This window comes from Globicephala melas, chromosome 7 (genome assembly GCF_963455315.2).
Source record: "Globicephala melas chromosome 7, mGloMel1.2, whole genome shotgun sequence".
Lineage (NCBI taxonomy): Eukaryota > Metazoa > Chordata > Mammalia > Artiodactyla > Delphinidae > Globicephala > Globicephala melas.
Window position 1 is genome coordinate 2768977 of NC_083320.1, and position 24417 is coordinate 2793393.

The window sequence follows — 24417 nt, forward strand, 5'->3', positions numbered from 1 at the left end:
CTGTCTGTCAGATACAGAGCTGTGAGTTGGAATTTAATTGGCCTGCAAGTACCTTAAATATTCATCTTCATTTTTCTGACCTCAGGCCATAATGAATGAATAACTCAAAAGCTGTAGCTAGAAAGTGCTAGATGATGTGACATATATCCGTTGAGCCCAGTACACCTGGCTGAGGGAGAAACGCGATGATTTCCCACTGGTGACATCCTGTGTCCCAGTCCCAGTTGTGGGGAATGACAGAGCTGGAGGGCAGTGCTCTGCAGGGTCTCTGCAGTCCCTCCCACCTCCCCTGCCAGGAGCGGATGTTCACCTCCATTGCCGCTTGCTTTTCAGCCATTCTCCATGCTTGTTCAGCAGTCACTGGACAAAGTGACCTTCCCACTCTTACTAGCACCTTCAGACGTGGAAATAGCTGCTCCCACCCCTGTTGCTTTTAGGGTGATCTATAAATATGGAGCGCTAGGAGCTGTAGCATCACAGATGACAGCCCTGCCCTAGTGGAGTTCATGTTCTGGTGATGTTTTAGTGGGTCTGTCTAGTGGACTGTCTCTTGTACATAGGTGTTTAGATCAAAGGACTTAAAAAAACAACATGAGTAAAATTGGCCAAAAAAAGAGAGACTTTGGAGTCAGGCCCAAGTTTGAGTCCTGGCCTTGCTCTCTGACTCTAGGCACGATGCTTATCCCCTGGGCCTCAGGCTTCCTCCTCTGTAGAATAAGAGGTTTGTCCGGAAGTTACCACACAGTAAACATGGTGGCGGGAACCCACGGAGAGGTACTTGGTCAGCCCACCAAACTGCCCTCGTCTTTGCCATTGTAAACTCTTGGAATGGTAACGCCTAAAGGGGCCTTGGTACCTGTTAGGTCCTCCCTTTCACGTCACAGATGAGAAGATGATGGCCTAGTGAGGGTGAGCAGTGAGCTGTGGTCATCCAGCAGAGTTTGCACCAGAGTTGAGACCCAAGCCCGGGGCTTCTCTCCCTGAATTTTTTTTGTGACACCACTTTGCTGCTTGTACTTTTGATGCTGGATCCACTGACCTCAAGTTTGTCAGCAGGAGGCTGAATCTGAAACTCCATTGTTAGCCTTTCTCTTCAGCTGTCAACTTTAGGTGCTGGGCCCATTAAATTTCACAGCCAGTGTACTCTCCATCTTCCCAGGCAATCCTGTGTCGTTACAATGAGGAGAGTCAAAAACATGCAGCCTTAAGCCTCAGCAAGGAGCATAATCCAACCCAGTATGAGGAACGAATGAGAATACAGAAGGCTGGAGGGAATGTCAGGTAACCGGGAGTGACGGGAACTCGGGAAGGAGGGTTCACTTACGTAAAAGCAGCCTTGAGACCTCTGAGGGTGGAACGTTCTGTGTCATGCAGTCTTCAGCATAATGAGACTCTGTATGAGGTCTAACCTGGTGAAGTCGAAGTAGGTGAACGAGTGTTGTAGGATTTCACCTGTGTCCAAGTGGGAGCAAAAAATGTATGCAAGAAACATGCTTCCCTACGTTTGCAACAGGAGACCTGTCTCAAATTCAAGTTCACCGTTTGCAGCATTGTCTCTGGTCCTGGTAACTCTCATAAAAGCTGTCATTTGTCACAACCCGGTAAGCTACAGTTTTCGGCAAATTCTCCAGAGAGAAAATCTAAAGTGGTTAAGACAGTAAATGTAAGACAGCAGTGTGTGCTGACCACCTCTGGTCTTCCTGGAGAACAACTTACCTAGCCCAGAGGGCCGCCCTTACCTGGCTGCGTCCGTGGCAATTCCAGTTCATCTCTCTTTACACCTTTGAAGGGTGTGTGCCGGCTCTAGTTTATCATCTGCCATCTCTCAGGTAGTTAAAGGAGGGCTTAAGTCTTTTCTGCACTTTAGGAGAATTATACTTTAAGGACATTGCACTATGAATTTGATCAGAGGTGTTTTCTGGTTCATCTTACAGTTTGACCCCATGAGGATTTTGTCTCCTGTTGGAGATAAGGGAGAAGTAATATATCAGTGTAAGAGTGCAGTTATTTGTCCTTGGATGTGTAGTTTCTCTTGTTGTTTATTTGGGGCAGTTTTTATTATGGCTTCAGGCTGTTTCTAGCCAGGGGTGCAGGGAGGTCTCTGGAGAGCAGTTAGAATTCTTAGGGTTGGTTAAAAAAACTCCTGGGTTAGTCAAAGGTGATTTGGGTCTTGGTTGTGGCTGCTACATGAGTGTCGACAGAACTGCAGGCTGGGTTCAGACCTTGGCCAGTGCTCTGTGCCTGACTTCTCCCCCCATGACTGCTGTGGAAGTTAATGCCCGAGAATGTGACCCCAGTGTTAGTGTCAGCATCACCTTTTCTGCCCTTTATTATAACTTTAAAATGCTGCTTTTGCCTGAACTCCTTGAAAAGATTTTGACATTGGCAGTCCTATGGCTGAAAGTAAGATTAGCTGCATTGCATTTACTTCCTGTTTCCCAGTCCCTACTTGCTAAGAACAGTGTGGGCTTAGGGTGAGCCCCTCAATTTAGAGAAACGGGGTGGGAGGCTCAGAGACAGCAGGGGCTTTCTGTTCCTGAGCAGCAGGGCCAGGCTGTGGCCCATCTCCTGCCTGAGGCCAGGGGTGGCATGCTTTTTCTTTTCCACCACCCCCTCCTCCTTTTATTATTACAATTTTCAAACATGCAGAAAACATTTTAAAAGAGTAAACGTTTCAATACCTACCACCTAGATTCAGTAGTTAACATTTTGCCATTTTGCTTTGTCTGTTTATGTGTGTGTTTGGCTGAACTATTTAAAAGTTAGTTGCAGACATAACACCTAAGAAAATAATAATTCCTTAGGTTGTGTTAGGTTATCTAATATCCCGTCTGTACTCGTATTTCCCCAGTTGTCCCCACAGTGTCTCTGTTTGAAACCAGGGTCTGGTCAGTGTTCGCATCTACCTTGGACTCACATCTTTCCATGTAGAATCATCTCCACTTGTACTAGGCTTGGATCATCACTAGTCAGCACTTGTATAGGGTCACCAGTGCTGTTTTTTCATAGTATTGTTTAAGTCGCTTGTGTGTATTTCTTGTGAACTAGAAGTTAGGTCTAAAGGCTTCTTTAAATTCAGATAAGACATTTTCAGCAAAAATATTTGACGGGGGATGCTATGTACTTTTGATAGTCCCTCACTTCAGTAGCCATGTAAGGTCACTGGTGTGATACTGATTCCATGCTGGCTACCATGGCTACCATGTGGTGACAACAGATGGCTCCAGAGTGAAAGGACGTGTTTCCGTGTTATCAGCCCATGATCCGGGGAGATACACTTGAGCACCTTGTGAACATTGTGGCCCACCAGCCTTTCAGCTGACGGTTTTAGCATCCCTTAGTGAGCCTTGCATGAATCATTTATTTCACAGGGATGGCAAAGATGATCATCTACTTCTGTGCTTCCTTCTACGTGTATTGGCAGGCATCCTATAAAGAAAGGCTTTCCTTCATCAATAGGGGAAGTACCATAGTTTCTCCCTGAAAGCAGGGTAAATGTTGAATTCTTTAATCACCATTTGCAGAGTGAGAGCCACCCACAGTTGTGGAAACTAGTGTTTTCTTTCCCTTCTCTGCTTCTCTCCATCCCCTTTTCCTTGCTCCATGAGTCACTGCAGGTGGCTTTATGTATTGGAGGCGCTGATTCTAGCTGTAGAGGCAGGGCGCTCTTGCTGCTCACATGACCTCATCTGTGGCCAGTGGGCGGGAGCTTCGGCTTGCTTCAGACACTTCTGCCTTTGTCTTAAAGCTGAGCTCCATATGCTGGGGATGCTTGTTTCAACTGCAGCGTCATCAATTCTGCGTCTGTTCTAGGACAGAGCCAGGAAACACACACACACACACACACACACACACACACACACACACACACTCTCTCTCTCTGTCTTTCTCTCTCTCTCTCTCTCTCTCTCTTTAAGCTGTGAGCTTAGATTGCTATTTCTCATTCATATTGGACACTTATAGGGCTTTCTCTTAAATTCTTTGATTCAGTACTTGTTGTGTCTTCTTTTATGCTGAAAATCTTGGTTCCTGACAACATTAGTATATTTATTTGCCAAAATAGCTTGGAAATCATAGTATCAACAGTATCACTATTAATGAATTTGAGTTCCTGTGGTTCTCTTATCCTTAGTCTGTGCTTCACTGAGGATGTACGGAGTACTGTGTGTAAACATGGGATAATTATTTTCACTGCGGTTTTGTTACACTCTGGTTATTATGATCATTAGTTTCATTTTGCTTTCAACTTAAGGGCTTTTCCTGCTGGTGGGAATGTAAAATGGTGCATCTGCTGTGGAAACTAGTTTGGCAGTTCCTCACAAATTAAAAATAGATCTATCACACAACATTGTAAATCAAGTGTACTTCAATGAAAAATAAATTTAAAAATAAAAAATAAATAGATCTACCATATGATCTAGCAATTCCACTCCTGGGTATATACCCCCCAAAATTCAAAGCAGTGGATTAGAAGAGATAGGCGTGCACCCATGTTCATAGCAGCATTTTTCACAAGAACCAAAAGGTGGAAGCAACCCAAGTGTCCATCCATAGATGAAGTCGTGAACAAAATACGGTTTCTCCATACAATGGAAATACTATTCAGCCTTAACAAGGAAGGAAATCCTGTCGCATGGATGAACCTTGAGGACGTTTTGCTAAGTGTTAGAATAAGCTAGTCACAGAAGAGTGACTGCTGTATGGTTTCACTTATATGAGGTCCCTGAGTGGTCAGAATCATCACCGGGACAGAAAGTAGGGTGGGAGTTGTCGGGGGAGGGGGAGGGGGAGTTGGTGTTTAATGGCCGCAGAGTTCAGTTTGGGAAGATGGGAAGGTTTTTGGAGATGGATTGTGGTGATGGTTGCACAACAACGTGAATGTACTTAATGCCACTCAACTGTACGTGTAAAAGTAGTTAAGGGCTTCCCTGGTGGCGCAGTGGTTGAGGGTCCGCCTGCCGATGCAGGGAACACGGGTTCGTGCCCCGGTCCGGGGAGATCCCACATGCCGCGGAGCAGCCGGGCCCGTGAGCCATGGCCGCTGAAGCTACGTGTCCGGAGCCTGTGCTCCGCAATGGGAGAGGCCACAACAGTGAGAGGCCCGCGTACCGCAAAAAAAAAAAAAAAAAAGGTCTTAAGGGACTTCCCTGGTGGCGCAGTGGTTGATAATCTGCCTGCCAGAGCAGGGGACACGGGTTCGAGACCTGGTCTGGGAAGATCCCACATGCCACGGAGCAACTCGGCCCGTGAGCCATAACTACTGAGCCTGTGCGTCTGGAGCCTGTGCTCCACAACAAGAGAGGCTGCAATAGTGAGAGGCCCACGCTCACCGCAACTAGAGAAAGCCCTCGCACAGAAACGAAGACCCAACACAGCCAAAAATAAATAAATAAATTTATTTTTTTTAAAAAAAGTAGTTAAGATGGTAAATTTTATGTTACATTTATTTTTACCACAATTTTAAAAATGAAACCCCCCCCACATTTACGTGGTTAATTATCTAAGTTAAATAAAAGGCACAGTTAGACATGCTTTTGTCTCTGTTCCCTTCACCCTTATTTCCTGATTCTTTTCAGTGTTTCTTTTTACAAAAATAAGCAAATCCACGTATGTATTTTTATTTTCCTACTTGCTTACACTGAAGGTAGTATACTGTATGCAGCAGTGCGTTACACTCCTTCAGGTGACTTCCTCGGAGAAGGTGAAAACAGTTTTGTGTTTATTTTACAAGGAAGGCAACTGAACAGCTGAAGGGAAGCTTGCACATGTAGCATTTAGTGTCAGATTTGCAGTACTTGTGCTGGTACAGGTCTCTGATGGCAAAAAGAAACACTTCTGGAATCATACCTGCAGTCTTCTCTGTAGCACGCATCATATTAATACAGCGGATCTTGGCATCTGCAATCCTGGGATGGTCAGAAGAGGATGGAGCGTCCACCTCCCAGCCTCAGCTTTCCGAGCCTGGCAAGACCACCGAGTCCCTGCATTTGCTCACCTGCCAGAGTTGCTGAAGTCCAAGCAGGGTCTGGCTTGTCCTCACAGCCAGATTGGCTGTCCCAGTGCCTCCCTCTCCGATTGCGAAGGGAGAACTGGAACAGAAAATGGCAGCAAAAAGAGCTACGATCAGGGGACTCTGTTGAACGACTTTCCCACCAATAGAACAGCAGTTCTCTGACGGCTGGGCAGATGGGAAGGAGATGAGGGACAAAGCAATGTGGAGCAAAAGTCGCTTGAGTGTGGGAGGCCAGGCCTGTGGACGATTGGTACCGAGGGAAGGCACGTGGGTCGTGAGTGTGGACCTCAAAGCCCACTCCCTCCTAGCATGGTGGTCTTGGGGGAGAACTTGGAGGGTAGCGGGAGGAGAGTGGGTTTTCAGCCGTTTGTTGAGGGAGAACCCGCTGCAGAGCACGCAGCTTCCTATTGTGCGTTTAGGAAGCTGGCCGCGTATCGTATCGGGTGCGTGTGGAGGAGCTCTGCTGAGGGGGATTGGAGCGCGCCGGGAAGTGCGAGCCCACACATCCACGTGGCTGGTTCCGGACAGGCCTCGTCGGGTGTGGTCCTGTTCCAGTTGTCACTGACCATGAAGGCAGGTGGTGTGGCTTCGTGCTCTTGTGATGCACAGCCTTAGAGTTGGCACTGGCCTCTGGAGCTGACTGGCGTTTGCACACACACGTCTTAGATAGCCCGTGACACTGAGTGCAGGCAGAGTGACAGCCAGCTTGCGGTGTCCGTTTCTGAAGCGTAAGTGGCTTTTCCTGGGTCTGCGATTCTGTCCGTTGTTGCTTTCTCCTGTCACTCCAGTAGTTGAGCGAGTGTAAGATTTCCACTCTGTGTAGAACTTTGCTCAGTAAACAAGAATGGAAATGGCAACTTCTGTGTTGTGGACACACATTTTTCTTCATTAGACTCAAGAATTGTTCCACGTTTTGTGTACTGAGTTGTGCTGGTAGTAACTGGGGCTTTGGGACCTGCCATTGCACACAATCTCACTGAAACAAGCTGGGTTTATGACTTGGGGGTGGGGTTGGGTGCGCACCAGGCACCCAGTTCCTCGATCCTGAAGAAGCGCTTTGTTGGCTTCTCACGGTGCTCGTGCTTTGAGCTGCTTCCTCAAAGGCGCTCTTGAGGCTGAGGGATCCCGCCCCCCGCCCCACTTCACTCTTCAGCTCGGCCCCTGTGCACTTCGGCCCCTCTTGCTGCGCGTTTTACTGTTTGCACTTGAGAAGACTGCTCAGCTCTTCACAGACACCAGCAGAAGTCTTCGTTGCTGGTGATTCAGCTGTGACCACTGGGAGGGTGAGGGCGACTTTGTGGGCACAGTGAAGGGCCAGGGGCCAGGCTGAGCTCTGACTCTATGAGACAGCAGCCCAGACCCAGGCGAGCAGCTTCTGGCCATGTGTGTCCATCACACAGCATCTCCAGAGCTTGTTCTGTCGTTTGGGAGCCCCGTGGTGACAGTACACCTCCACGCACGCACAGCTGCTGTTTGCTGAGTGCTCTGACGCACCTTGTCGAGCGTGGGTTCTGGTTTTACACATGAGGGTCTAGATGCTTGGGAGGTTGCAGCTGCCCGAGGTCACACAGCAAGTACACCGCCCGGATTGTCCTTGGGAGTGTCAGGCTAGGGACTGTTTCTCCTGCTGACAGAACTCTGTCTTACAATGTGGAGTCTTTTTATAGGTCACCTTCCCATCTCCCTACCCCTCATCTAAAAATAGAATGGGTGGAAGTATAATGCTGTGCAGAACACTGCCATTTGTATTTAAGTCATATTAAATCTTATTCATACCCAGTGTAAAGAAAACTCGCTTCCAAATCTGGGAATAGTCATTTTCAGGTATTTTCTGAATCTGATTAGAGTGAAATGCAAAATATCCCTCTGTTCCAGCTATTCTTAACTCTGGTGACATGGTTGAATCACGTGAGAAGCTTTACGATAAAAACAAAGCCAGGTCCCCATCCAATCAAGTTTGACCATGGACTGTGGGCAAATCAATGGATTAGGCCCAGGGCTGCCGTATGCCAGCTAGAGGGGGCGCTGTCCCCATCAGTGTGCTGTTGGGCTGAGGAGCCAGGGGCAGCAGGAGTGTGAACGACCTAGAACAAAGAAGACTCAGCACAGAAATGCTCAGACGCTGCTATGTATTAGAGGCTAAGAGATGCGGATTCCACAGGTTACATCTTTTACTCTATCCCATTTTTCTGCTTTTAAGATCGGATTCTGAGTACTGTGACCCGTGACTGTCAGATGGAATCTGAATTTGCTTTTCCCCTCATTTTAGGGACGGGCGTGTCCTGGGTGTGCTGGAGGTGTCCCGCTCCATTGGGGATGGGCAGTACAAGCGCTGTGGGGTCACTTCTGTGCCAGATATCAGACGCTGCCAGCTGACCCCCAACGACAGGTAAAACCTCCCAGAGGCACAGGTGTGCACGCACATGGTTTTGTTTCTCTTCTGATTTCTTCCAGTTTGTGTAGTGAACCTGGGGTGGGCAGCCATGTCTCGGGCACTGTGCTAGGCCCTAGAGGTGCAGGGATAAATAAAATACCGTTTCTGCTCTCGTGGGGTCCACAGTCTGCCGGGGGGAGCACCTGTGAATGGGCGGTTCCAGTCTAGTGTGTCTTAAGAGTGTGGGGTGCTCTGGGAGACTTTGGCTGTGGGGGGAGAGAGGCATCCTTGCTGGAGAAAAGAGAAGGGCTTTTTGGCAGAGCGGACACAGGGACAGGATGAAGATGTGGCCAGGCAGATGCCATAATAGGGAGTCAGGAAAGTGATGGCAGGGTACCTGGGGACAGATTGTAAAGGCCCTGGATTCTTTGCTGAGGAGCTTGAATTTTAGCTCATAATTGGTGGAGAATCCTGGGAGGTTTGTAAGCAGAGTCAAGTTAGGTTGAGAAAGAGACCCCTTGTTTAATTGTCCAGCCCCTAATTCTGAGCTGCTTGAAGGTGAGGCACCATGCCTAGTGCCAGAAGCCCTCAGCAAGTCAGTGTTAGAGGCTGGAGTAGGACGGAGCCCAGCGGCCAGTGAGGAACTGATGCACTGGCCCTCGCTGCGGGTGGGGATGGGGGAGGTGAACTAAGGCAGCAGTGGAAGGAGACCGGGGAGGCCAGTGCTGCGAGGGAGGAGGCTTACCCCGGCCCCCTGCCTGCTGAGTGAGCGTCTCGGGACACGGTTCCACCACCTCCTCTGGTTTTCTAGATGATGCCTCAGGGGAGTCTCGTCTGTCCCCACATTAGACCAGGCCCCCTGTTGTATGTACTGCTCGAGCTCCCTCTGCTTTGGATCATGGCCAGTTGCTTAGGGTCTGTCACGTCAGTGGAAGGGGCCGGCACCTGCTTGGACCTGTGCCCTGGTAGATACGTGTTGAATGAATGCCCAGTCAAAAGAGGAAAACCAGGACCTGGGTATTAAAATGAGGAGAAAAGGGTGTTAGATCTGTGGAGAAACTGTCCTAGGAGAACCTGAACTGTCTCGTCTCATCCATCATTGTTCAGAAAGACTTTCCTTGGGAAGTCTAGAGGGGGCTTTGAAAGGGAGGTAGTCCTGTTCTCAGATGGTGAAAGTGGAAGGTGGTTCTCCCTTCACGTGGGGAGTGAGTGCTTGAGAACATTCCTTAAGTCCACAAACTGTCAGTTTTATTGGGTTGGCCAAAAAGTGCCTTTGGTTTTTTTAAGTAAAAATAAAAGACACATTTTTCATTTTCACCAAGAACTTTATTGAAGAACGTATTCACCCTTTTGTTCCACTACCTTCTGCCATTTTTCAGCCAACTTCACAATCCCATCTTCCCCAAACTTTTTATCTTTTTGAGCAAAGAACTGTTCCAGGGGCCTCTTACAGTCCTCCAGGGAATCGACATTGTTTTCCATTGAGAGAATTTTGTAAAGACTGAAATAAATGGAAATCTGAAGGTGCGATGTCTGGTGAATACGGCGGATGAATCAAACTTCCCAGCCGAGCTGGAACAGCTTGTGCCTGGTCAGCAAAGAAACATGCAGTCTTGCGTTATCCTGCTGGAAGATTATGCGTTTTCTCTTGACTAATTCTGGACACTTTTCGTCGAGTGCTGCTTTCAGTTGGTGGAATTGGGAGCAGTACTTGTTGGAATTAATCGTTTGGTTTTCCAGAAGGAGCTCATAATAGAGGACTCCCTTCCAATCCCACCATATACACAACATCACCTTCTTTGGATGAAGACCGGCCTTTGGTGTGGTTGGTGGTGGTTCATTTAGCTTGCCCCACGATCTCTTCCGTTCCACATTATTGTCACTTTTCATTGCCCATCATGATTTGTTTTAAAAACAGAACATTTTCATTACATTTCAGTAGAGAATCACATGCGGAAATGTGGTCAAGAAAGTTTTTTTCGCTTAACTTACGTGGAACCGAAACATCAAAGCGATGAACATAACCAAGCTGGTGCAGGTGACTTTCAGCGCTTGATTTGGATATTTCGAGTGTGTCGGCTGTCTCCAGCGTGGTATAACGTTGATTGTTCTCAACTAATGTCTCGATTTGATCACTGTCTACTTCAACTGGTCTACCCGACCATGGAGCGGCGTCCAGTGAGAAATCTCCAGCACAAAACTTCGCAGACCACTCTTGACACATTCGATCAGTCACAGCACCTTCTCCATACACTGCACAAATCTTTTTTTGCATTTCAGTTGCGTTTTTACCTTTCTTGAAATAATCATAATATGCCAAAAATGTTGCTTTTTTCCTCCCATCTTCAATATTAAAACGGCTACACAAAAATTCACCAATTTTGATAAGTCTTTTTTTTTTTTTTTTTTTTGCGGTACGCGGGCTTCTCACTGTTGCGGCCTCTCCCGTTGCGGAGCACAGGCTCCGGATGCGCAGGCTCAGCGGCCATGGCTCACGGGCCCAGCCGCTCCGCGGCACGTGGGATCTTCCCGGACCGGGGCACGAACCCGTGTCCCTGCATCGGCAGGCGGACTCTCAACCACTGCGCCACCAGGGAAGCCCAATAAGTCTTTTTTTTAAATGTACGCTGATATGACAGCTGTCACATACAATCTAACAAAATTGTTTCGAATGAAGTTAAAGACAACTGGGTGCTACTAGAGCCATCTTACAGAAAAAAACTGAACGAACCTTTTGGCCCACGCATTATGTTTGGGAAATGGCTCGAGGCGTGTGGTGATAGAAATTTAGCATGTATTTATCATAACACCTGATGGATTTTATTCGGTGATTTTCCTAGAGTTTGTCTAAGAAGTGGGTTTAGGTTAATCCATAATTTTTGGTGAACAGAGAGTAGTCCCAGTTTTGATGTATAACATTTCACCTACAAATATTTTTAAGTAGTTTTAACCTTTGTCTCATAGAAGTTAAATTGGTTTTAAAAAATGTTTAGCCTTTGAGTAGTTGGACAAATATTTTTACCTCCACTGCCAGGCCATTTAATAAAGTTTGCTGCTAAAACCCATTTATATTTTTTCTCTGTGTTGTAGGTTTATTTTGCTGGCCTGTGATGGCCTCTTCAAGGTCTTTAACCCAGAAGAAGCCGTGAACTTCATCTTGTCCTGCCTTGAGGTAAGAAGTCTCACAAGGGAGAGGGTGCCAGTCGTCCCAGCTGCACTTGGGCTTTAGAGGAGGAGTCCCGAAGCCCCCTTCCTCCCCCATGTTCCCTGTAGTTGGGAGTGGGAACTCCAGCCCGGGGACTCACCGGTCAGTTTGTCCTGCCCGCCCTGATGGGGACTGGGGAGCAGTTCTTCCTTGTGGCAGTGGTGTCTCAGGAGAGTGATGGGGTGCAGGGTCCCCACTCACCAGTGCCCCTTTCCTGCCCGGTAGGATGAGAAGATCCAGAGCCGAGAAGGGAAGCCCGCCGTGGACGCCCGCTACGAAGCCGCCTGCAACAGGCTGGCCAACAAGGCGGTGCAGCGGGGCTCGGCGGACAACGTCACCGTGATGGTGGTGCGGATAGGGCACTGAGGTGCTGCGGGCCGGGGCGCGGCGTGGTGTTGACTTCCAATGTTCATTTTGTGTGTTGTGCACATTATGTGTTTCGTGTACTCCTGTGGGATTCCCATGGTTGTAAATAAAGGTTTTGTTTTTTTTTTTCTAGACTTTGGAGTTATCTTATTACATTTTGAGCAGCTCTTGACCTTTCAGAGGTTGTGTTTGCTTTCGAACATGCTTTGGGTCTCTCCTCGTTAAAACCCTTATAGGCATCTTGGGTTGGCCAGTGGTAACGGCCCATCCTTAGTAAGCTGCTCGTTGTGCAGTGCTCTGTGGTTTACGCGCACCTTTCCTGTGCTGTTTCACCCTCCTGATAACTGCCTGGGGAAGTGGCATTTTACAATGAGGAAATCGAGGTAATGACTGCATTGGACAGGCCACGACTAGAGCCCAGGGCTGCTGGAGCACTCTGGCTGCTTTCAGCTTTCTGTACAAAAATAAGGTTACAAAACGTTATGCGGCATGATCCCAGGCTCAGCCAGGGGAACAAGGTGAGGTGGTCACTCTGTGGAGCAGCGTGCCCCCAACGGGCCCTCCAGAAACACCACGGGATTCTGCTTATTTCCAGTTCTGTGATGACAGATGCAGTCTGGCTGAGGGACTCTAAGAAGGGCTGGGTTTACTGGGTCTCCCGTCTGGGTCCCCTGGGTGCAAAGTGCGTACTTTTGCAGGTTTGAGCAGCCAAGCTGCTGTTCCCTGTGGCCGGGTCCAGCCTCCCGTCTTAGTCTTAGGAACGTGCATTCAGTTGGTTCTGTGCTGGGCTGGGGCTGATGGTCACGATCACACTTCCGTCAGAGATGTTACAAATGCATGATGAGCCTACTCAGGAAAACAAACTTTAAAATTCTTTTCAAGCCCTTATTTATATGTAAAGCAGGCCATTGGTATTGCTGTAATTACTTAGTAAAGCAGCTTTTAGGTCTGTGTAAATGCTGCCTCAGGATGATGTAAGATTCTGAAAATTTGCTTTTGAAGCTGTTTTGTCATGTTTGCTGGCCCTGCCCAGCCTGCGCACATGGCCTTATCACCTCGTCAGTTCTGTCAGTGGGACCGGCCTCCCTACAAGTACCTCGGGAGCGTTTCCAGCACACCCTTCCCCAGAGTGTTAAGAGCCAGGTTTCACTCCTGCTGAGGACTGGGACGACGCGGTGTGGCGTCGCGGAAGGAAAGAACCTCAGCGTCTCAGAATTGGGAAGTGGGACAATTTATTCAATAAACATTTTCTTACAGCAAACAAGGCACCAGTCTTTGACCATGTATCCCTAATCCCCAGACCGCTAGTGTCCTAGAGCTGGGAGAGGCTTGGCGCTGGTCTTCCCTGGACGGGCTGTCCCTGCCAACTTCTCCATGGGTCTGAGGGCCCCCATGGGCTGGAAACATCCTTCCGCCTCCCCTCCCAGAGCTCACTCCTCCGTCCTTGGTGAGCCTGGCCTAAATGACTAAGACTCTATATTTTAAGGTCAGCCCTTTGTTTCTATAATTTTGTATAATCACATAAAATAATTCTCAAAAGTCAGTTTATATATATATGTGTGTGTGTGTATATATATATATATATATATCCCACCTGACAATATTATACAATAAATACTTCAATAAATTGCTGTGTGACACACTCATATTGAGAAAATGAAAGAGATCTGTGGGTTTTTCAAGGGTAAAAGATAGCTTCTCTAAAATATCTGGATACAAAGTGAAATCCAGAAAAGGGCGTGGCCACACCATCCCTTATCAGAGAGCGTGGGCAGGCAGGACCCGGCCAGCTGGTACTTCCTGGTAGGGCGGGTACGAGTCCTACTGAGAACTGTGCCAGGACTGCCAAAGGGCACAGAGTGGTGGTTTGTGTGCACTGCGCCTGGGGTCCCCTGGCTGGGAGGGAAAGGTCTGAGCCTGACTGTGGCGCTGGAAGCTTAGGGCTCCGGGGCATCAGCTAGGCCTGGCCACAGTCACCTGCTCATCCCAAGGCCAGCTAGAAGGTTACGGTGAGAGGTGACTGCAGCCATTGCCCACTTCTCTCCCAGGCCTGAGAAGGGGGCAATGGCTTACCAGACCAGCTTGGCCCCCAGGACATCTTATGGTACCCCGTTCCTGTAGCCTGTTTTGTGTGTAGGTACAGGGGTTGGGTAACTTCCTCAGCAGGCAGCGGGGGCCCTGCACCTTGAAAGAAATTGCAGCAACTCCCAGACCCCCATCACCACTGCTACCCGCATCCCATCACTGCTGCAGCAGCACAGAAGGACTTGGGACCTGGTCTTCTCAGGACACCCATCTGAGCTTGGGGCCATAGTCCCACCCCCGTGGGGAAGATTCTTTCAAGAGCCCCAGAGCTGGATAGACCCAGCGAGGCTAGGCTGCGGTTGGGCACCGAGAGCCTGTCAGCTTGTGGGAAGCGTCCGCTTCATCCGTGCAGATGGGCAGGCAGGGCCTGGCCGCCCCTGACCTGCAGGGTTGTTCTAGCTCTTTCATCTGGTGGGTGGATCCCAGCAGTGAGCCAGGGCCGCAAGGGGGTGGGCAAGGGGCCCTCATCCACGAGAGGGTCTGTGACGGAGGAGGAGGGTGCAGCTCCTATGTGGAAAGGCTGGGTGAGCGTGCAAGTGACCTTGCACGTGTCACAAGTGAAAACAGCTCCAGACTGTCACTGTCCCCGTCAGCCCCCACCCAGTGTCTCTCTGGTGCCTGAGGCTGCTATGCCCCGGGGCCACAAGGAGAGGCTTGGGCCCCGTGGCCCCTGCAGGCTAAAGGCAGGGCTGGGAGAGGGGCAGGTGGGGACCAGGCAGGCTGGGCGGCCTCTGCCCTCCGTCCTGGCACTCCCAGCAGGCAGCCCGTGAGAACACTAAGAAAGATGGAAAAGGTGGGGCTGGGCCACAGCAACGAAGCTGAGGCTGCCAGGGCCACTGGGGCCAGGAGGGGCCCAGGTCTGCAGCTGAGGAAGGGACAAAGCACGTGCTCCTGGGCACACTGAAACGTCTCCCCTTTAACTTAAGCTGGCATCCTGAAATCATTCCCAGTCTGGGACTGCCAGTTTGCGTGTCACCTCCCCAGGCTGCCTGTAGTGGCATCTCTGGGTTGACCTGCGGTGGCCAGTGTGGGCAGTTCGGCGGGCTCCCTCCTGCGTGTGGCCCCCGCCACTCCGCCACGGCCCCGAGATTGTTCGCACTCCTGCTCCATTTGCCTGGCGAGAGAGAGAGCCTGGGGTGGCCGTTCATACACCGAGGAGGACAGCACTGAAGTGGGAGCCACCGCGCACTGTGAGGGAGGAGCTGCTGGCATTGTCCAGGAAGACGGAGGTGTACTGCCCCGCCTGCGGGGAAGGTCAGCGTCAGCCTGGATGCCGCCGGCCTGCAGGTGCGCCCACCACACACCATGCCCGCCCCGCCCCGCCCCAGCCCGCCCAAGGACAGGAGCGAGGGCCGGCAGGCAGGGCTTGCCCTCAAACCCAGCACCCCTGACGCCTGGTCTAGTGCCTCCTCCCCAGCTCCATCAGCCCCGGCACCAATGGGCTCCCTGTAGTGCATGTGCAGGGGAGCAAGCCTCTGCTCAGGGCCAGAGCGGGGCTCGAGCGTCAAACAGTTCCCTCTGCTGCACTCGAAGCCTGAAAGCGTGCTGAACTCACGTGTGACGGTGCCCCTTCCCCCCACAGGCCCGGCCACTGACCCATCTGGTAGAGCCACGGTCGGACTGGTACTCTGCCTGGCTACTCCGAATGTGGTCCAGGCATCAGCAGGGTCACATCCCCAGATGTGAGCTGGGAACTCCCAGAGATGCAGAATCTGGGCATTTGCATCTTAAGACCCCAGGCACGCTGTGTGCCATCTGAGCTCACGCAGCAGTGCCAGGGACCAGACCTCTAAACGCCTTCCAGCAACCAGAGCCGCCTGCAGCCACAGCCTGGCCTCCGATCCTGGCTTTGCTGTGCGAGCTTGGGCAAATACTTAACACTTCTGTGCCCTCGTTCCCTTATTTGTAAACAGGGGAATAATATTTTCTACCTCAAAGTGCTGTGAGTAATGGGTAATTTATGTTAAGTGCTCAGAACGGGCCTGGCCTAGTTAGTGCTATTTACATGTGAGCTTTATTCCGCACATCTGTACCTAAATTTTTCTTTCTTAGGAAATCTCATCTTTTCATCAGTTTCTCAAGCCCTTGCCCAAATCCCCAGTTCTAGAAAGAGACTGTCAGTTGGGGTTTTGTGTAGGAAATAACTGCATCTGCTTCCCGAAGTCCCAATGGGCCAGGGGGTCGTGATGTCATCCTGGGCAAAGAGCTGACCTCTGTCACTGCCCCCTGCCCCCTTGCCCACTGAGTCCCTTCCGAAGGGCTCGTTACGGCCAGAAGCACCAGTCCTCAATATGGGGGGGCCAGGTCTGGGGAAAGGAGCCCCGGTCTCGGCCTGGCTCTGCCTGGGCTAGCGGGAGTGCTCTGTGCCGCCCTGACCCTTGCCCGGACCTGGAGGCTGAGGGCACTGCACCCAGAGCTCTGAGCACCCACCAGCACCCCTCCCTGCCCAGTCACCCCCACGGCTGTGTCCGGGTGGTGGCCCCCCCATAGCTGAGCCTGCCCCACACACCTGCAGATACAGAACGCCGTTGACCGAGATGGTGAAGAACTCGCTGCTGCTCTCCAGCCCCATGACAGCCTCCAGGGAGCTGCGGCCAAAACAGAAAGAGGGTGGGCCTGAGACCCCTGCCCCAGAACCACCAACTTCACCCACAATGTGCTCACAATCACCGCAGCGCCCGACACCAGCAAAGTGCCATGAGAACGGCTGTCTTAGCCGGGGCTTCCGGTGGAGGTGGCATCTGAACTGGGTCCCCAAGAGGAGTAAGAACAGGCTCCACAGGGCTGAAGGTGTGCCGTGAGGGCCGGGCAGCAAATCCTGGCTCTGATGGGAAGCGAGACACTGGCCGGTGCAGCTGGAGGTGCGGGGCTGGCAGCAGTGAGGCTGGGTTCAGGCCAATGGGTGCAGGGCTTTCCAAACCAGAGTGAGAAGATTTGAACTTCACCCATGCATGCCTTCTGCAACCGCTGTGGAGCACCTGCTCTCTGCCTGGGCTGTTCTGGGTGCTGGGGACACCGAAGGAGCAGCCCTGCCCTCCCGGACCAGCAAGAGACGGGAAGCTGGACAAGTTCACGGAGAAGGGCTGGGAGAGAGCCTGGGGAGGGTCCGCACAGACTGGTCAGGACAGGCCTGGGGACGCGACGCTGGCGCCTCGGGTCGCCGGAGGGGAGTCAGTCCCCTGTGGGGGGCGGGCAGAGCAGGGGCTGGGGCGGGCCGGGCCCCCACGTCCCGGGTCGGGGTTCGGGGAGCGCGCGCCGGGGCGGGAGGAACGCCTGACGGTGGCCGGGGGAAGCCCCGAGGGAGGAGGCGGGCGCCCGGGCTGCGCGCCCTGCCCGCGCCCACTCACGCGTGGTGCTGGCACCGGGACTGGATGCAGATGAGTAGGCGCAGGCGGTCCCGGGGGCGCGGCGGCGCCCGTCTCGTCTGCTCCGCCAGCGCTGCGGGGGAGGCACGGGGGCGGTCACCGGGCGGCAGGAACCAAGCGCGGCGGGGCGCCCCCCCCCCAGGCCCCGCCCCAGCCCCGGGCCTCACCCACGTGCAGCGTGGCGGCGAGCGCGTAGAAGCCGGCGACGGGCGCCGTGTACTGGCCGCTGGTCAGGTTCAGGCCCGGGCCGCGGCGGAAGGCGCCCTCGGCGTTGGGCTGCGGGCGCACGGACGGTCACCCCGGGCCCACCGCGCCCGCCCCGCCCCGGCCGCCCCGGCCCGGACTCACCACGTAGTAGACGCCGAGCTCGTGCAGCGCGCGCCGCTCCACCGACGCGTCCCGGCGCAGGCGGCAGTGGAAGGCGGCCTCGATGCGCGGCGCCCGCGGACCCGGGGCCAGGGGCGCAGCCAGCAGCGCCAGCACGCCCGCGCCCCCCGCCGCCGCCGCCTCCTCCTCCTCGTCCTCCTCGTCCTCCGCGGGGACGGCCGGCACCGCGGCGGGGCCGCGCGGGCGGGGCTCAGGCTCCAAGCACTCGCGTGTGCGCACCGCGCCTGGCACAGAGCGAGCGGTGGCCGCGCCGGGACCACCTCGCTCGCCCTTCCGTGTCCCGCCCGGACCCCTTCCCCAAACCCGGGCGCTGCTGAGAGCGCGGGGGGCCATTACCGGTTACCCCGGAACCGCGCGCCGGGCGCACGCAGTCGGGCCTGGCGGGTCTTCGGAAACTGCCTCCTGATCCTGCGGCTGCACCTGTTTCCTTTCACGCTTTGGCTACTGGGAAGCTCAGGGCTGATTCACCCAGGACCCTCGTTCTCCTGCTTCACCTGCCTATCCTACCGCTTCTTCCCCCTTCCCGCTGCTGTTTCTTCTCTGTTTACATTTTTGTTGTATCAGGGAATGCAATAGTTTAAGCCAGACTGGTCATTTTTGAAAAGAAGCTGGGTATAAATAAATAATTTTGCAGCTATATTGCACATAATATGGAGGTTCTTCAGCCGCTGAAGCTGGTCTATTTAAATGAACAGTACATTAAACTGAAGGGGGAAAAAGACTCAGTAGCTCTTCACAATGACATTATCTAGTCAATAGCGTGAGCTGCGACTCAGCAGCTGGCCACAGTGCAGGGACACCGCCCTCGGTGCCGGAGCCCAGCTCAGCGCTGCTCTCTCCGCCTGCGGCCTCCAGCGGCTGCCCCATCCTCCTCCCTGTGCTGCCCCCAGACACCATCCTCCTTGCCCCGTGAGGGCGGCCTCCTGGTGCCCTCCCATGTGGCTCTGAGGCCAGCGGCAGAGATCTGTCAGGAGAAGAGGCGGGGGCACAGGTGATCAGGGGGTAGAAGGGGGCCTGTGTTACTGGGCTGAGCCTCCGATCTCCCTGGTGTCACTGCGGGGATCAGCGGAGCACTTTACAAGCTTACGGGGCCCTGAGCCCCCTCTGACAGTCCCCATGGGCTTAGATCTCTCGGCCTTTGCTAGGCTCACCGGACTCGCAAGTGGGGCGTGGATGCTGGTCCCCAGGCCCCTGCTGAACACCGAGTGGCCAAGTCCACCTTCCTCTGGAAGCCACCTCCTCACCACGCTCCTCCCACCTCCCCCGCAAGCTCCCGACCCACGGCCCTGACCCAGGCCAGCACCGGAGCAGAAGCCTCCTTGGGATACGGGTCAACAGACAAAGGTCTAGCCCACCTCAGCTCCTCCAGGATGCCCTCCCCGGCCCCGCTCACACCGGGGGTGGGGTGGGGGCCCCGCCCTACCTTTCAGCAGCAGCTGGAACTCTTTCAGCAGGACCTCAGGTGGGGTGATGGGGCCCGGGGGGCCCTGGGGGCCGGGGGGCCCTGGGGGACCTGGCAGGCCGAGCTGAAAGAGAAGCTTGACGGTGAAGACATCTGAACAGGCAGGCTGGGGACCGCGGGCACCCCCTCTGCAAGCTCTTGCCACCGAGCCTGGCAAGGGGGTGGGGTCCTGCTTTGACCCCTGGGGTGGAGGTCAGCCTCCAGGGCCTCCGATTCCCCTGAGGAGGCAGTGAAAGCTGCAGGCACAGGGCCTCAGGGTGGTGGGGCCCCTGGGGCAGGGCTGGGGGGAGGAAAGTGCACGAGCGGGGAAGCAGAGGGCTGCAGCCCAGCCCCGGGGCTGGATTTCCTGATGCGGGAAAAGGGGAGGGAGGGGCACGCCAGGCTGCTTTCCACTCTCAAGGTCGTCTCAGCAGCAGTTGGCAAGCTCTCCCTGTGCCTGGCCCAGCACCGGGGCCTGGGGTCCTCAAGGAGCCCTCACTGGGCTGGGCTGGTACCCACCCAGGAGCAAGGAAGTCCCCTGCAAGGAGGAGCCTGGGGGAGCCCCCAGCTCAGCGTCGGGGGTGACGGGTCAGGCCATGGTGACAGCCCAGCAGCCCGGCTGCCTCAGGCTCAGAACCCGGCACTCGGTCACTGGGTCAGATCTGGGGCAGGGTGAGGCCCAAACTCAGCATGGGCAGCACAGCCGTGACCAGAGCGCTCACCCCAGGGGACACAGCCCTCCTTGGGGCTCAAGGCAAGAGTCAGCCGTCAGGACCAGGTGCCAGGTCCCTGCCAGGCTGAATGAGAGTGGGGGCCGGCAGCTGCCAGGGCCCCCACGTCCCCCAGCCACTAGGAACCAGACCGTGTCACCCCAGCCCGCCCGTAGGCCCCTCCAGCTTGCTCCCTGACTGCCCTACCAGGCCAGCCCAGGCCTCCCGTGCCAGGATGCAGAGGGGAGAGAAAGCGGGGAGCCAGTGAGGCTGCCTGGCATTCCAGGGGTGCAGGGTAAACGGTTGGAACAGGCCCCAGACTCAGGGTCACTAGGCCCCAGCTTGACAGTTCTGTGCCCTCTGGCCCGAGGGTGAGGGTCTCTGCTCGTTGGAACTGCTCAGGGTGTCCAGGGGGAGCCAGTGAGGGGTGTGGGGTGGTGGTGGTGGACTGGGGGTTTGGGGAAAGGCCCGTGGGTGGGGGCTCACACACACACACACACCCCCCCCACACACACACCCCCAAGACACACACACCCAGGACACACACACACCCAGGACACACACACACCCAGGACACACACACCCCAGGACACACACACACACACCCAGGACACACACATACACACACACCCCCGAGGACACACACACCCCAGGACACACACACACACACACACACACCCAGGACACACACACACACGCACACGCAACACTGGCTGGAGCTCCAGGGCTCACCTTCAACTTCCTGGCTTTGCCTCTGCTCCCCTTCTTGCTGTTGGCGCCCTTGTCACTCTGCCTAACGAAGAGCATCCAGGCATCTCGCGGATCGATGCCGCGCACTTGCTCCACGGGGGGCTCCTGGAACATGGCGGCCATCAGCCGGTCTGCCTCCCCTGGACGCTTTGCAGGAGGTCACTGTGCAGGACTGGCCTCCGGCACCCTCGGGCCCCTGTCACTGCGCCCTCCAAGACAGCACAGCCCCGGCCCCCAGCCCCGCGGAGGACGACCCCCGGGGAACAGGCCACTCCACAGCCTGGACTTGCGGGAGAAGAGGCCCCTGGGCATGGGTGCGTGGGAATCAGAGCACGTGGGAATCGGGCTCTGCTGGGCCACCAGGCCTGTCCCAGCTTCCGTCCCGGGAGCTGCAGTGAATGCACCTTCCTGGGAGTCGGAGAATCAGACCACCGGCTCCACGGGTGCTCAGGCAGGGGCCCCCGACTACCAGCAGGCCCCCCGACCAAGCCCGATGGTCCGAAGTTCCAGGGAGGCCAATTTCAGCCCTCAGCGATGATAAGCCTACAGTCCAGTGCAGTTAGGGGGACCGGGGTAGGGGGGTGTCCAGCACTGAGATATGACTCCAGGCGCCTGCACGGCATGTGACACCACTCGTCTGCCTCAGGACTTCTGAGATGCGTGACCTAAGCAAGGACAGTGATGGTTCCAGAAATGTCCATTCCCCTTCACAGTGCGTTCTGACTAGTCCTGACACGGAGGAGAGTTCCAGGAGGTACCTTGCAGGGAGAGGCCCTTGGCCCTCTGGGCAGTGGGCCTCGCACAGTCTGAGCTCCAGGCAGGGCTGCCAGCTGGGACGGAAATTGGCTCCAGAGGGCTTAGATGAGGTCATGGGTGCCGACTCCGGTGACTGATGGAAGGACCCTGGGGTCTTGCAGCCACCAGGCCCTTTCGTCAGAGGCAGACTCAGTGGTCTGGCAGCCCCTCTGCAAGGATCTGGGGCTTCCCATCAGGAGCCAGTGTGCTGTGATGGGGACGGGCTTCTGTGATGGAGGAGCCTGGGAAGCCTCGGAAAGGCCTCAGGGTGCCTGGGGCTTCCCCACATCTCCCTGGGTGCCGGGCCCCGCGAGGCGCCCCCCGACTGCTTCCTCTCCACGGACACCAGGACCTGTGGCCTCACTTCACGGCCTCACGCTGCTCTCAGTGGAAACACGTGGCAGGAGGATTCTACGTGGGCTGGACGGTGTGCCACGCTGGCCCTCCAGCTGGACCAGTAGCCTGTGGAAGGACTCAGACCCCAGTTTGGTTTGGGGAACTGAAACAGGTGGGACCACGTTGGTCTGGGGGTCTGGGAGATGGGCCTGCGGCAGTATGGGTGGGTATCTGGCAACTGCCCTGGCCGACTGACGTCTCCAGCCTCCAGGGGCTCTCAGAAAGGAGCCTCTGTGGACCCAAGGAAGGTCCCAGGCCAGAACCCCACCTGGAAGCACGTGAAGCCCCCTCTGCTTCCTGGCCACCACAGCCCAACATCTGGCACCCCTGCCCCCCAGGGGTTGTGGTTGGCTGGCTGGGTAGGGTTTGCCTTCAGTCCATGGGAAGTGGCCGGAGGTGATGGGAACGAGGGCTTCGGGGAGGCCCCTCCCAGGGGGCAGGCAGGGCTGGCCGCCACCTCCACCTGTCTTTAATGGGGGTGTCCTTTAGCGGGGGCATCATGGTTCCCAGAGTGATGCTGAGAGCAGAGGTGCAGGCTTGAGGCCCCAGCAAGGCTCTGCCCTTTGCACTGCCCACAGGCATCTTCAGAAAAAAGAAACTCAAAGCTCCTTCCCCGACGGCCCTCACCTCCCTGTCTGAAAGGCCCCACCCACACTGAGGGCCCCTCTGAAGGCCCCAATTCCCCAGCCTCCTCCAACCTGAGCACCCTCTTGTGTAGCAAGGGAAGGAAGAAGCAGGCTGAGCTAAGCATCACCGGCCTCGGCCAGAAATCACACGTCACCGGGGGCCCGGCACCCCACCCCTTTCTCCCCTGCACCCTCCCCAACCAGCAGCAAGGCAGTTTTTGTTTTCCAGAGAGACTTCCACCAAACAGATTGGGGGCAGGGGTGGGGTGCGGTGGTGGTCAGTAACTTGCTCACACTTTTACAAATACGTTCTTCCCAATTTCAGGAGAATGAAGTTATTTACACTTTACTCACTTCCCAACGCAGAAGTCACCAAAGAAAAGGCATTTCCCCCGGTCTGGTAGAACTTTGCTTCAATGCCAAAGAACTACCCCAAAAGCCAAGGTCACGGCTGGCCTTAAGGCGCCCGTGGGGAGGTGCAGTGAGGAGGCGTCCAGACCTCCTGGGCCTCCCCCGCAAGCAGCGTTTTTCTGCCCACTTTACAAAGGAGGACACCCAAGCCAGCCCAGGTCCCCGCTCGCGGCGCCGCGCTCCCCACCGCCCCGGAAGCAAGCGCCCTCCGCCTCCGGGGCGCCCTGGAGCTCAGGAGGTGCGGGCTCCGGGTGGGGAAGCTGAGGCCCGGAGGTCTCTGGGGCGCTGGGGCCCGGGCGAGTAGTCGGGCGGCGTCTTACCTGCGGGCTGGCGGCCGACCCTGCGGGCAGCTCGTTCCCGGGCGGCGGCTCTTCGCGGGCGCGGCTCCCCGAAGGCGCGCCGGGCTCCGGGGAGCCGAGGCCCGCGGCGGCGGCCAGCAGGCCCGCGTACGCGAGCATCAGGGCTCCGACAGGGCAGCAGGCGGGGGCCATGAGGGCGACGGGTCCCTCTCTCCTCCGAGCGCTACGTCTGGGACTCGCCCTCTGGCTCCGCGCCTTATAACGCGCTTGAATCCCCCGCGTCGCCCGGAGAGCGCGCATCACCGCCGGCGCCCCCTCCCGGCTCCCGCGCGCGCTGCAGCCGCGGGGGCGGGGGGCCGGTGCGGGGAGGGAAGGAGGCGCTGCGGGGCGGGGCACGCGTTAGGAAAGGGGGCGCGGGGTCGAGGAAGGCAGTACAGGGGAGGCAGGGGGCTCGGGGAGCGCTGGCTGGCGGTGGTCTGAGCGCCCCCTCCTGTCGAGCTCGTTTTCGCCCCAGCTCGGGACTCCCGGTCCCTCCTGCGCTCTGTCCCGCGCTTCTGCTTAGCGGGGAGCCCGGACGCCCCTTCTACCGACCCGGGGCATCCCTCTCTCCTCCCTATCCCGCGCGTCTTCTGCGGGGACCTCGAGACGCCTCCTCCCCATTCTCCCGGCCGCGCCCTGCATGTTAGATTGAGCACATCGGAGCGCAAAGACCGTCAGGGTCCCTCCTTGGAGCCCCTTTCCCAGGCGGCGGCCCCTTCCTTCCGACGCAGCCTTCTCCCCAAGGCTGGGGCGCCCTGAGATCAGAGATGGGCTCTTCCTCCCCAGCAGGGCGCACCTGCAGGGGCCTCCGGGGGCGGGGATGGGGCACGGAGCAAATCTACAGCCGGGGACAGGCGCCCTGCACTGAAGCGGGCGCCCTGAGGCCTGGACTGGGAGGATCGAGCCCAATCTCGACCTGGGGGCCGGGGGGGGGGGGGGGCGGGGGCGGGCGGGGCGGGTGGCCGATCCGACCCGGGACCACATTACCCGCAGCCCACCAGGATCAGCGCAGGGCACGCCGCGGGCACAGGTGGACCAGGCCCTGCAGGCCTGGGGTCCAGGCTCCTCCCGGAAAAGAGCAGCCCCTTCACTCTTCCCTGGGCTGTTTGTTCTATCACCTGCGCGTCGCCTCTCCACCCCTACCGTCCACTCCGC

At 55.6% G+C, this 24417-nt stretch overlaps 2 protein-coding genes across 5 annotated transcripts in view; one reads left to right on the plus strand and one right to left on the minus strand.

Moving 5' to 3' along the window:
• The window catches only part of ILKAP (ILK associated serine/threonine phosphatase), a 29379-nt gene extending 17287 nt beyond the window's left edge, over positions 1-12092 (plus strand). For 3 of the 4 annotated variants that reach the window (XM_030860036.3, XM_070045880.1, XM_070045879.1), the window contains 4 exons: positions 1160-1281; positions 8283-8402; positions 11478-11559; positions 11818-12092. In XM_030860036.3, the coding sequence (XP_030715896.1) occupies positions 1160-1281; positions 8283-8402; positions 11478-11559; positions 11818-11958 (465 nt within the window). In that variant the 3' untranslated portion in view covers positions 11959-12092. The remainder of the gene's footprint in view (positions 1-1159; positions 1282-8282; positions 8403-11477; positions 11560-11817) is intronic. The other variant, XM_060301621.2, reaches the window with a different exon arrangement.
• A 1783-nt stretch (positions 12093-13875) lies between these two features.
• Positions 13876-23415, minus strand: ERFE (erythroferrone). Its single transcript, XM_060301622.1, has 9 exons — positions 23245-23415; positions 22669-22689; positions 20679-20801; positions 19219-19321; positions 17757-18019; positions 17576-17684; positions 17391-17481; positions 16553-16631; positions 13876-15286 (listed from the first exon to the last, which is right to left on the minus strand). Exons 1-9 carry the CDS (start codon positions 23413-23415, stop codon positions 15188-15190), a joined length of 1059 nt encoding a protein of 352 aa, XP_060157605.1. The 3' UTR covers positions 13876-15187.
• Between the last annotated feature and the right edge of the window lie 1002 nt (positions 23416-24417).